The 13,662-nt window shown below is 36.4% G+C and overlaps 1 protein-coding gene across 5 annotated transcripts in view; it reads left to right on the forward strand.

Annotated features, from left to right (window-relative positions):
• Positions 1 to 10,605: 10,605 nt before the first annotated feature.
• NCOR1 (nuclear receptor corepressor 1) overlaps positions 10,606 to 13,662 on the forward strand; it is a 143,760-nt gene continuing 140,703 nt past the window's right edge. For 3 of the 5 annotated variants that reach the window (XM_008570807.1, XM_008570809.1, XM_008570808.1), the window contains exon 1: positions 10,606 to 10,779. In XM_008570807.1, coding sequence (XP_008569029.1) covers positions 10,672 to 10,779 — 108 coding nt within the window. In that variant the 5' untranslated portion in view covers positions 10,606 to 10,671. The remainder of the gene's footprint in view (positions 10,780 to 13,662) is intronic. The other 2 variants (XM_008570812.1, XM_008570810.1) reach the window with 1 other exon arrangement.

Consider the following 13,662-nt stretch of genomic DNA (forward strand, 5'->3'; position numbering starts at 1 on the left):
CCAGTGAGCGAACCGGCCATCCCTATGTGGGATCCGAACCCGGGGCCTTGGTGTTATTAGCACCGCACTCTACCGAGTGAGCCACGGGCCGGCCCCATGGATAAGTTTTGAGGAAGGAGGTTGTAGTGATCTCCAGGCTGCAGTTCATGTGAAGATGGGAAGGACCTGCTTTGACTCGTACATTTGTATGTCAGTAGGGGCTAGTCTCCTGATTTTGCTAATGTTTTATTGCCTCCTATGTTGGGCTGATAGTACTTTTTTAAAAACTTGACTTTATTTTATTTTTGAGATATTAAAGTTAAACTTCACTAAGGTCACACTACAAAACTAAGACATCATGAAGGATTACTGACAAAAGGGAAAAATGGACATTTCACTTAACTCATATTTGAGTGACATTGAATGCAAGTGTTGAACTCAGGACTCACCATTGCTGAAAATTAAAACAAACAAAAACCAATAAAACCTGTACCACATGGATTTCTAATCATGTAGTCCACTGTTAGAAAAATTTGGATGACTCTGAGCTAAGACCTTTCCCTTTGCTTCTCCATTCCATTTATAGCTTCAATTACTTGGGATGTCTGAGTTGGGAGAGAGCTCAGAAATAGATCACTTAAGCATTTCTTAGGGGTACCGATCAGAATTACTTGAAGAACTTCTACAAAATATTCATAAACATTTGTATGGTGTACCCTGCATCCATAGAAAGAACCAAGAGGCTCATGAGATGTATTGTTAATATATAGAACGGTGTATATCTGGTATCAAGTATGCTACCATTTATGTAGGGGGAAAAGTGTGTGTGTGTGTGTAGGATATTTCTACAAGATATTCTAAAAACTGATAACTTTGGTTGCTGATATGGATTGAATTGTGTCCCCCAGGTTTTATGTGTTAGAAGCTTGATCCCCACCATGACTGTTAAGTAGGTGGAAATCCTATTATGGTAATTGAAAGGTGGGGCCTTGGGCCGGCCTGGTGGCGCACTGGAGGGTTCGGATCCCATGTGGAGACCGGTTCCCGCTCGCTGTCTGAGCGCGGTGCGGGCGCAGCACCGAGGGTTGCGGTCCCGTTGCCGGTCCCCGGTGCGGGCACGACACCAAGGGTTGCGATCCCGTTACCGGTCAGTAAAAAAGACAAAAAAGAAAAAAAAAAAAAGAAAGGTGGGGCCTTGAAGAGACAATTAGATTCTGAGCACCATGCCCTAATGAATGGATTAATAATGGTGGTTGTGGGTGTGGTTCTGAGGGCTTTGAAAAGAGAGCAAGCACATGAGAGTCGCTCTCTCTCTGCTCTGCCATTCTCGCCATGTCAGACCTTGCATTGCTGTAGTCACCTCACCAGATGCGTTCCCTGGACTGTGGACTTCCCATGCTCAGAAACTGTAAGCACTAAATACTGTTTTTTTATAAATTATCCAGTTCCAGGTATTATGTTATAAGGAACAGAAATGAACTAATACAGTTGCCTTCTGGGAGGACAACTGGGTAGCAGCTGAGGGGACAGGGGTAAGAAGGAGATTTATTTGTTTATTTATTTTTACCATCATTTTGTAGATAAGGATGAGAAGATTTTTTGCTTTATTTTATATGGTACTTTTTAAAACTCTTAAGTCATGCAGAAAGTACTAGCTTTTCCAATTTCTGCTACTGACAACTTTGTGATGTTGGAGGAATTTTTTTTTTTTGTCTTTTTCCGTGTCCGGCAACGGATCGCAACCCTCAGTGTTGCCCCCATACCGGACCGGGGACCGGCAACGGGATCGCAACCCTCGGTGCTGCTCCCGCGCCTCGCTCAGCCAGTGAGCGGGAACCGGTCTGTATGTGGGATCCGAACCCTCGGGCGGGAGCGCCGCCGCGCTTCCCAAGCGGCGCACTATCCAGTGCGCCACCGGGCCGGCCCTGGAATTTTTGAATCTCTCTGTTCTTCGGATTTTTCATCTGTAAAATCAGTGTTAGTTGGGTAATTTCAAAACCTCCCAATCTTAAGATTTGCTCACTTCCATGCCTTGTGCCTTGGGAGGGAAGGAGCAGGCAGGAACAGGCTGAGGAGACAGCTAGTCAGTCTTCTAATTGTTCTCCTGCCCAGTTCCTCCTACCACAGGAAAAGTGAAATGAGTAGTAAAGACAGTATGGCTATTTAAAATATTTAATTAAAAAATTTTTTTTTAATTTAAAATATTTACTTATTACATAGTACCTCAAAAATTTTAAAGTTCTTTCGCTAAGTTTTTTTTTTTTTTTAAGTTAGATTGAATAACAGTTCTCCAGAAAATTTTACTTTCTAAACATAACTATGTAAGGAATTTATTGATTAAGGTGGGGAAGTTGGATCAAGTTGGCACAGTGAATTTTTTTTTTTTAATTTGCTCTTCCCAAATCCCTTCAAATGATGGAAACAAAGAAAATTAAAACTTTACTAACAGACACAAAATACTAAATGGGTGGAGATTATATATATATCCTTTTCTTCTTAATTACATATAAATAATTCCTATCCTAAAATACAAGTATATGTACACATACACACGTGTGTGTATAAAATCTTTGTCATGGGAATGTTACATATTTTTTATATATAAGATAGGAATTATATATCCTATACATATATTTTTCTATTATATATAGCATTTCCCATCATATATATGCAAAATATTCCCATCTTAATTATATACACATGCACACACACATTTTATTTGCCATTCTAAAAGAAAAACATATGTAATCATGTTTGAGGATGCGAATACTCAATAGTATAAAGGTATCTGTTCTCCCTGTAGTCGGTCTATGAATTCAATATTTGTATGTTCTCATCCATAGTTTTTATGGGACTTGACAAGCTGACTCTGATACTAGTGTGAAAAAGGGAGTGTTCTAGAAAAGCTCTGAAGGCTTTGAAAATAGCCGCAACAACAAATCACAGTGAGGGGAAACTTGTCCTGCCAGATATAAAAACCTCATAATGCTGTAGTAATTTAAAAAGTGTGGCATTGGCACAGAAAAGACAAACAAATCAAATCAGTGAGTCTAGAATTGTGGATAAATGAGAATATACTTTGTAATAAGGATAAGTTTCCTTTTTTTTCCCATGTACTATTTCAAGCCCATAGAAACATGCAGAGAGAAATATAACAAATGTCTATCTACCTCCCACCTGTGTTTAAGAAAACCTAATATTTTATTATACTTGCTTCAGTTTTTATTCTAAGAAATAGTGTTAGAGATTGTACCCATTCCCTTGTCATTGTCCTTCCTTACTTAGAAGTAACTTTTCCTAAAGTAGATGTATATCTTACATGTATACACATTTATTATATATGTATTATAATGTTACCAAGCAATGGCTAGCTGCCGGATGTGTACAGAAGCCATGGCACTCGGTTTTTGAGAAAGAAAGAAGCAAGGTTTACCGGAGTGGAGACAGGAGGCAAGGCACCTCAAATTTGTCTCCTAGATCTAGGGGCTGTGCAGGCTTTAAGGGGTATTCGGTATCCATATGACTGGGCTATAGTAGATTGGACAGTTACAGGTCAGACCACATATGATAAGGAGGCAAGACTGATTGCCTGGCCCCAAATCAGACCATATGACTGGGCAGAGGGTGATTGGTTGATTCTGGATCCAGTCCCTTGGTGGAGGATTTTCAAGTGGCCCTGGTGCCAGAGGTGATCTGGAGGGCAAGGTCTTTCTCTCTTCACATGCTTAGCTTAGACCCTGCAAGATAACTTCGAAATAACTTGAGATAAGGGAATAAAGCCAGTTCCAGCTAATTTTAGGTGGTTTCAATAAAAATAAGTAGTATTGTTTTCTGTGCTTCTAACATGTTAATATCATTCTGGAAATTCTAAATCTTACTTTTTTGAGATTTGTCTATTTTTTTTTTTTTTTTAAAGATGACCAGTAAGGGGATCTTAACCCTTGACTTGGTGTTGTCAGCACCACGATCTCCCGAGTGAGCTAACAGACCATCCCTACATAGGGATCAGAACCCGTGGCCTTGGTGTTATCAGCATCACACTCTCCCAAGTGAGCCACGGGGCCGGCCCCTTGAGGTTTGTCTATTTTGAAACACGTAGTTCTAGTTTATTCATTGTGATTCTAGTTTATTTACTACATAGTATTTTATCATACTAATATACCAAAATTTATATATTATCGATTGGAATTTAGGAAATTAGAATTTTCTTAATGCAGTGGTACAGTAAATACCTCTTTGTATGTAACTATGAGTTTCTCTAGGGTATATACTTGTAAGTGAAATTGCTGAGTTGTTAAAAAGGGTGGCATTTGAGATCAGCGCAGAAAGACGTGTTCAGTAAGTGTTTTATTGGGATAATTAGCTGTCAGTTAGAAATAAAAATACAACTAGACCCTGTTTTAGAAAAAAATTTAGGTGATTCAGGAGCTAAATATAAAAAAATGAAAACTAAGAAATGTAAGAGGAGAACGTAGAATAATTTTATAATTGGGATATAGAGGTTATTAAAAAGATGAAACAAGTTACAAATTCTGGAACAAATATTTATAACATAAAGATGAAAGAGGGATTAATATTCAGAATATACAAAGAGAGAGAGATGAGAGAGATAACTCAGTTTCCAAACAGGTGACCTGCATAAACCTATGCATTCTCAGGCCTCACCTCCTCCTCCACTTTTTCCCTTACTCTTTCAGCCTCCGTGACTTTGTCAAGTTTGCTTTTACCTTAAGCTTCTGTAGTTCCTCTTCCTAGAACACTCTTGTCTCCTAGGATAGCTAGGTAGCTAGCTCTTCTAATTTTTCAAGCTTCAGTACAAAAGTCACCTTAGAATATAATTTATTACCCAAATTAGGACAATTTTGACAATGAAATGGAGCATAATTACTAATTGCACTGGGACAACAGATGTAAATTGGGATCGTTTCAAGTAATCAGGGCATATGGCCATCCTAGTTGAGATTGGCTTTTTATGATCATCCCACCCCTCGTCCCTTCCCCCTCTTCGCCCATCTTGTTGACCCATTACATTATTTTATTTATAGCACTTCATATTGTTTCATGATTATTTGCTTATTGTCTGTGTCCCCTCAAAATAAGATAGCATATTTTGGTCACCATTCTGTACCAGTATTTAGAACAATGTTGGTACATAGTAGTGTACTGCTCAATAAATATTTGTTGAATATATGACATTTCTGCCTTTGGTTTTAAAAATCTTACTGTGAAGATGGGACATACACACATGGAAAATTGAATAGAAATGGTATACTCAAACTATAATTTTAAAAAATAAATGTTCTCATTTATATGGACTTTCCTGTTCACTAAACTTAAAAAAAAATTTTTTTTTTCTTAAGCTCCTGTATTGGATATTTAGGATAATTCCTTGGGAAAGATTCTTAGTCATTTATTTTTGCGTACCTGTGTATTAAATGATCAGATGAATTCTAAGGAGTGGAGTCGCTGTGGTAGAAGATACGCATATTTTCAAGGTTTATGGTGAATGTTGCCATTCTTCTTCAGAAAGCAATTTGTACCAGTTTACATACAAACCAGTAATGCGTAAAAGAATGCCTGTTTCTCCAAATCCTCATCAACACTAGACATTATGATTTTTTAAATATTTTGCCGATTTGGGAAAAATTATTTTGCTTTGCTTTTTATAATTATTAATGAAGTTGACTTACTTCATTTCTTTTGTTTCCTTTGTTAATCCCATTTTCCTGTCATACCTTATTTTTCTGTTGATTTTTTTCTTATCGATTTACAAGAAATATATGTATTGAGTATATCAAAATTTTGCTCTTTGTAAGAAATATATATATATATCATATATATCAAAATTTTCCATAGTACTTTTTCTAGTTTGTGGTTTGCCTTTTAAGTTGTCTTTACTGTAAAGAAAAATAAAAAATATATATTTTATAAGTCAAAGACATCAATCTTATCATTCATGTTTTTGGTGTTGTACTTAGGATGTTCTTTTTCTATCCCTAGTTTATGTGTGTATGTCTGTTAGGGTTTTTGAAATTACTGCAAATATAAAGTGCTGCTAATTAGGCCATAAAATGCTATTGATTGTAGGATGCATATCGACGTTAGAGTTGTTAAAAGATGAACTCACGTGGTGCTACTCATAATCCTGAAAGATACAGTCCTGAATGCCATAATCCCGAACTTTGAAGTCCTAAAAGATTAAAATCCTTGAAGTCTAAAATCCTGAAAATTTAATCCTAAAAGATCAAAATCCCAAAAGTATACTTCTGGAAAAAATAATACAAATTATTTTAAAGACATTTATTTACATTTTTAAAAGATTTACTTGAGAAATGTAAACACATGACAGAACACTTAATGGTTACTTTATACAATAAAATAGGCAATAATATATTTTTGCAAGCATAAACACTCAGGTAATACTAATGACAGTTGCATGGGTATAACAGTTATGAGCATAAAAAAATAGTTCAAAAAGCAAAAATGTATAAATGTGTGTCACTGTGGTTGGTAATTGTGTGCATCCAGCTTTATAACTACAATCATCTGAAATACTATGACAGACCACCTAAGTCTTCTGATGAGATTGATAAAAAAAATCGTGATGAGTCAGTCACTACTGCATATGCAGTTGACCAAAGAGCCAAGATCTTGAGAAATTTTATCTTTCACAAATGCAGATGTACAGAAAGGACATTTTTTCATTTATTGAGGAAGTTTCAATGTATTTACATACACACACAATGCTTGCACACAAAGTCCACATTATGATAATGTACTTTCATGGTGTCACATTTGTAAAAAATGCATAAAATGAGTTAGAATTCTCTAAAAGTCTTTACACAGTTTATACTTCCAGTATTGGAAATGATGCAAAAATGAAATACATAGCATACTGAATTGTAGAAAATAATGCCGACAATTTAAAATAGTAGGTGGGGGGGATTAAAAAAGAAAAAAAGAGAAAATACAGTTAACGTGATGCAACTAATTCTTCATACAACCGAAAACTCATTAATTCCTTTCCCAGAATTTGGCTTTCAGAATTTTAACATTTGGGACTTTGATTTTTTGGCATTGTGATTTGTGGAATTTTAGACATTGGGGATTGTTTTGACCTTTTTTTTTTTTTTTTCCGGTGGCTGGCCAGTACAGGGATGTAACCCTGCCGCTTGGTGTTATCAGCATCATGCTCTAACCAACTGAGTTAACTGGCCAGGCCCAGGATAATGATCCTTAAGGATTTTGATCTTTCAGGATTTCAGCATTTGGGATTATGGTGTTCGGGACTGTGTCTTTCAGGATTATGGCCCAAACCCTAGCATATGTCGGTTTTAGAATCCGTAAAATATGGTATATATTAATTAACTGCAGCACAATCATTTAAAATCTTATGGTTGGTTCATGTGGTTTTTATTTATTTTGTTTTTTGGTAATTTTTTTCAAAACAGCTCTATTGAGATGCAATTAGTGTACCACATAGTTCACCCATTTAAAGTGTACAGTGGTCCTTAGTATATTCGAGATATGTGCACCCCTCACCACAGTCAATTTTAGAACATTTTCATCACCTCAAGAAGAAACTAATAAGTAATACTAGAAAGTTATATGGAATATTAGTGAGCCTTAAAAAAGAAGGTAATTTTGATACATGCTACAACATGGATAAATCTTGAAAACATAATGCTAAGTGAAAGAAGCCAGACACAGAAGGACCAATACTGTATGATTCCACTCATGAAGTTCCTAGAGTAATTAAATGTATAGAGGGAGAGAGTAGAATAGTGATGTCCAGCGACTGGGAGGAGTGGGAATGGGGAAGTCTTCTTCGTGGGTTTGGAGTTTCAGTTGGGGAAGATGAAGTAGTTCTAGAGATGAGTGGTGGTGATGGTTGCACAACTGTGTGAATGTACTTAATGCTACAGGACTGTACACTTAAAAATGGGTACAATAGTAAATTTTATGTTATGTGTATTTTACACAGTATCAAAAAGAAACTCTACCCTTTAGCTATACCCAGTATTCTCCATCCCCACCCCATTAGTCATAGGAGCCACTAGTCTACTTTCTGTTGTTATAGACTTGCCTACACTGGACTTTCATATGAAAGGAATCATGTTAATATGTGGATTTTTATTATTGGCTTCTTTAAGTTGTAGTGGGTATCAGCACTTTATTCTTTTTTATGGCTGAATAATAGGCCGTTATATGGGTGTACCACATTTTATTTATGCATTTATCAGTTGATAGACTTGACATTTGAGTTGTACACAAGGTTTGTATAGTTACTTTGAGACTTACCCTGAGGTCTTAAGATTCTAAGAAATAAAAACCTACTCAGCCTATATTAAGTAAAGGAGGACTTAATGATAAGATTATGTAGGTAGTTTAACAAGTATCCAAGAATGAAGAAAGAAGTACAGCTGCTTCTCATGGGGACTGATTCTGTAGTGAAGAGTTGGGAGCCAAGGTTGTGCTTGCTGTGTCTCAGGGGCTGCAGGGTCTCTTGTCTTTGCTTTTCTCTGCATGTCTACTCTAGTCTTCTGTAGACTGGCATTTTCTGCTTCCCCTATAACATCTCTGGCAAGTGCTTTGGCTCACCTTGACTCACTCCCGCTCTAGCCACCTTGCAGCTCAGTTCCCTGTAGCTGACTGGCTGGTTAGCTCAGTTGTTTAGAACACAGCCTCATAACACCAAGGTCACAGTTCGGATCCCCGTACTGGCCAGCCAACAAAACAAAAACAAACCAAAACAAAAAACCCTGTAGCTGACGTTCCTGATGTTCTTGGTCCTAAATTCCTGGAGAGGGATCTGATTGGTTTATTCCTGGTCCAGTAGGGTGATTCACTTGGTAGAAACATGGTATATTTGCCATGCCTTACTTAGGGTAGATTGTCTAGAAGTGGGTGTGTGCATGGATCTTTGAGTGATCTGCCTTTCTAGGACACTAAGCCTTGTCAGTCTAAAGATGCTTAACAGGCCAGTGGTTATCAAACTTATTGGTGTCAAGATTCCTTTACACTTTTAAGAATTTTGGACTCCAAAGAGCTCTTACTTATGTTGGTTGTGTATGAGGGTACTTCAGAAAGTTGGTGGAAAGATAGAATTAAAAGAAAATATGAATATTTTTATGAACTTTTTGAAGTACCATTATATATTAATACTTACCATATTAGGTATTAAAATGAAGAAATTTTAAATGGTACTTTTTACTTAAAAATAAGATAAGCCCACTACATGTTAATATAAGTAATGTCATAACTATTTTCCAAAAATAAAGCAAGTGTGGTGAGAAGACTGGCATTGTTTTACAAGTTTGCAAATCTCTTTAATGTATGGCTTAAAAGAAGATAGCTTGATTCTCATATGTACTTATGCATTCAGTCTCTTGTGATATGCTGTTTTGTTGAAGTTTATAAAGAAAACCTAACCAAATGCAGATATGTAGTTGGAAAAGGGAGGGGTATTTTTAATAGCCTTTTTAGGTAATTGTGGATATTCTTTGATATTACACCAAAACCAGACAAGAGGTAGTGTTTTAAAGGTTTGTTGCTGTATAGAGTCTGTCACCGTATCAATGAGCTTTTCATACTCTATTACATAAAAAAAAAAGTCGGTTTGTCTTGTACTTTAAATCTTTCATGAATAATTTTGTAACATTTTGTATTGGTCATTTGGAAAATATCTGTTCATTGAATTATCCAGATATTACAACTATTGACACATTTCATTATGTGATATCCCAAAATCAGTCACACTTGGTCATTTCACCACCAATCTCACCAGAAAAGTCTTTAAATGTGAGGAAACTGACAAGCTCATGGTGGCAGATACAAATTTTTCCAAAATTCTGATTTTCACAAATATTGGCAGTTATCTTTCTTGAAATGATTGGATTACTTTGTTCTTCCTTGAAAGCTTTCCCATCCCCAGTGCCTTCGTATGCTCTTATTTGGGGGTAGAGTTTTATAATAAATATAATATTTCCTTTGCACAAATTCTAAAGTTATAAATACTCTTGAATTCTTTTTTACAAATGACTTTTTCATAACCCCCAAATTTAGAACCATTTATTGTTGTTTTTATAATGTATTTCCTTTTCCGACATTTATAAAAGACATTTACTGAGCAGCTATGTGCCAGGTCCCAAGCCAACATTTTATATACATGTTTTTATTTTTATTTTTTTTCCTTTTTGTCTTTTTTCGTGTCCGGCAATGGATCGCAACCCTCAGTGTCGCACCCGTACCGGGACCAGCAACGGGATCGCAACCCTTGGTGTTGCCCCCACACCTCGCTCAGCCAGTGAGCAGGAACCGGTCTGTATGTGGGATCCGAACCCTCGGCGGGAGCGCCACCGCACTCCCAAGCGGCGCACTGTAGCAGTGCGCCACCGGGCCAGCCCTATACATGTTTTTCTTTATATAACTAATTATATTATTTTTCATATACTAAAGAACTTGCCATTAATGTTTTTCAAACCTCAATAACTTCTATTAAGTAAACACATGAGAGAAAGCTTTTACTGGTAATTGTGGTTTTATTTATGTAGCTACAGTTATAATTTATTAGAAGTACACTCAGTGTTTTAGTTCTTACAAATTCTATTTTTTCCCGTCCTGTTTAGGTGGTTTCCTAGAAACATGATTGTTTGTTGGACTTGATCTCACAGCCTGGTGAGGACTTCAATAATGTCAAGTTCAGGTTATCCTCCCAACCAAGGAGCATTTAGCACAGAACAAAGTCGTTATCCTCCCCACTCTGTCCAGTATACCTTTCCCAGCACCCGCCACCAGCAGGTAAGGAACAAATGGCTATGCAAATTGCATATGTATTTTGTGTTTTTCTTTAGTTTTCTATTTAATACACTTTTGGTCGGAAACCAAAATTTTTTTTTTTAAATGGCAAGAACCATTTTCAAGGATGGGGACCCAAAGTTTGGGAATTAGTTATTGCTTACTTACTATGGTTTTATGCCAGATTTCAGGGGTTGAACATGTCTCTGCTTTTGATTGTAAGAGTTGTTAGGCAGGTATCAGTTGCCTAGAATTTCTAGATTAAAACCTATGTTTATACTCCAAGTTTTAGTTTTTGGTTGAGTTTTAAGTGAGCCAGATAACTTGGCCTCTCTTGAGTGGCAGACAGGATAAAGGTATCTACCTTGTTGAGAGATTTGATGATAGGAAGATGAGAAAGTTTGTATGATTGACTTACCTTGTGAAAAGTAAAATATGAGGTGAAATTATAAGCTTGGAGTGGACGGACAGAGGATAGAGGTGTAAGAGTTTTGAAGAAAAATGGGAAAGGAAGAGATGAGATGGGACCATCTCAGAGAATAAGAAAGATTTATCAGCAAAATATAGTTGGATACTACTGAGGACTCCTTTGAAGGGTGGTCACGATTCCAGAGTGAGAATGGCCATCCTTACATTGTTTCTGTGTAGGGAGGGAAACATTCAGTCTTTCACCATTAAGTGTAATGTTGGTTGCACATTTTTGTCTATGCCTTTTTTTGGTTGAAGAAGTTGATTTCTCTTTCTAGTCTGAGAAATTTTATCATCACTGGGTATTGAATTTTGGTTGCATGTCCTTCCTGCCTCAATGCTATTCATCTGATTACTAATTTTCTAGATTATTGTTGCTGCTGCTTGTTTTTTTTTGGTGGCTGGCAGGTATGGGGCTTGAACCCTGGGCCATGGTGATATAGCACCACACTCTAACCAACTGAGCTAACTGGCCAGCCCTACTTTTTTTTAAAAAAATCAGCTTTGTGGTCCCTACTTTTTTTAAAAAAAATCAGCTTTGTGGTTTAGTTTATATATATGATAAAATGCACTCATTTTATTATGTGTGTACATTTTGACAAATTTTGACAAACTCATACACTAATAAAATGACCACCAAAATGAAGATAAAGAACATTTCTGTCACCCCAGAAAGTTTCCTTGTTACCCCATCCAGTTTAGTCCTCCTTCCCCACTTCCTACCAAGCTTAGCTCCCAAGAACCATTGATCTGTTTTCTGTCATAATAGATTATATTTGTTTTAAGTATCTCATATGAGCTCTTTTGTCTATGGCTTCTTTTGCTTCCCATAATATTTTTGGGATTTATCCATGTCTGGCATGCCTTAGTAGTTTGTTCCTTTTTATTGCTGGGTATGGATATACCAAAATTTGTTTATCTAGTCACCTATTCCAATTTTTAGTTGTTATAAATAAAATTATTTGGAAAACATCTATGTTTGTTGTATCTAGATTTTATAAAGAACTATTGCCTTATTTTCTTAAGTGTCCTTTGGAGAGCATACATTTAAAATTTTTATCAAGACCAATTTATTATTTTTGTCTTATATATTTTGTGCTTTTTGTGTCATATATGAGAAATTTTTGCCAAACTCAAGGTCACTAAGATTTTCTCCTATTTTTTTTTCTCTAAGTGTTATAATTTTAGGATTTTCATTAAGGTCTGTGTGTGGTTTTTTGTTTTTTTTTTTTTTATGGGAGTGACGACTTCCAATATGATCTATTTGGAATTAAATTTTGTATATGGTATTTGGTAAGGGTTGAGGTTCAGTGTTTTACCATTAAGAATGATGTTACCTAGGAAAATGTCCCCTCTTCCAGTAATCTCTTAAAGAGCTTGTATAGGACTGGTATTTTTTCTTCCTTAGATGATTGATAGAATTTATCAGTGAAGCCATTGGGCCTAGAATTTTCTTTGTGGGAAGAATTTAAATTATAAACCCAATTTTTTTAATAGTTATAATTCAGATTTCTCTGTTTTTTTTCTTGAGTCAGTGTGGGTAAATTTGTTATTTAAGCTATCAGATTTATTTACATAAATTTTCATATTGTTCCCTTGTCCTTTCGGTGTCTTTGAGTTATGCTGTGATGTCATTCCTCCTGTTGATAATGTCTTTTTCCTTTTTGAAAAAAGTCAGTCTAGGGGCCGGCCCAGTGGCGCACTGCTACAGTGTGCCGCTTGGGAAGCGCGGCGGCGCTCCCGACGAGGGTTCGGATCCCACATACAGACCGGTTCCTGCTCACTGGCTGAGCGAGGTGCGGGTGCAACACCGAGGGTTGCGATCCCGTTGCCGGTCCCGGCCCGGTACGGGCGCGACACTGAGGGTTGCGATCCGTTGCCGGACACGAAAAAAGACAAAAAGGAGAAAAAAAAAAAAAAAAAAGTCAGTCTATACTATACTAAAAAAATAAATAAGTAAAAAGTCAGTCTACCTAGAAGTTTATCAGTGTAATAGATTGTCTGAAGAACTAGCTTTAGTTTTATTCGTTTTTACTATTTTTTTTCTATTTCACTGATTTCTGTTCTTTATTCTTTTCTTCCTTCTGTAAATGCCTGCGTGTAGTATACCATTTCTTACACCATTGATTCTTTTGTGTATATTCAGGTTTCCTTCTGATGTCATTTTCTTTTTGCCTGAAGAACTGAATTTCTCTGTAGTACAGGTCTTTTGGCAGTTTCTCTCAGCTTTTATTTGCCTAAAGTCTTTTTTTTCAAGTTCATTTTTGAAGAATATCTTCAGTCAATATGGAATTCTAGGTTGGCAGTTATATTCTTTCACACTTTAAAAGATGTCTTTTCATTGTATTCTGGCTTACATGGTTTTTGACTGCAAACCTCTTATCTTTGTTCATTTATATATAAATTGTCTTTTCCCCC

Source organism: Galeopterus variegatus, unplaced genomic scaffold (assembly GCF_000696425.1).
Source record: "Galeopterus variegatus unplaced genomic scaffold, G_variegatus-3.0.2 Scaffold632, whole genome shotgun sequence".
In the NCBI taxonomy this organism is placed as follows: Eukaryota; Metazoa; Chordata; class Mammalia; order Dermoptera; family Cynocephalidae; genus Galeopterus; species Galeopterus variegatus.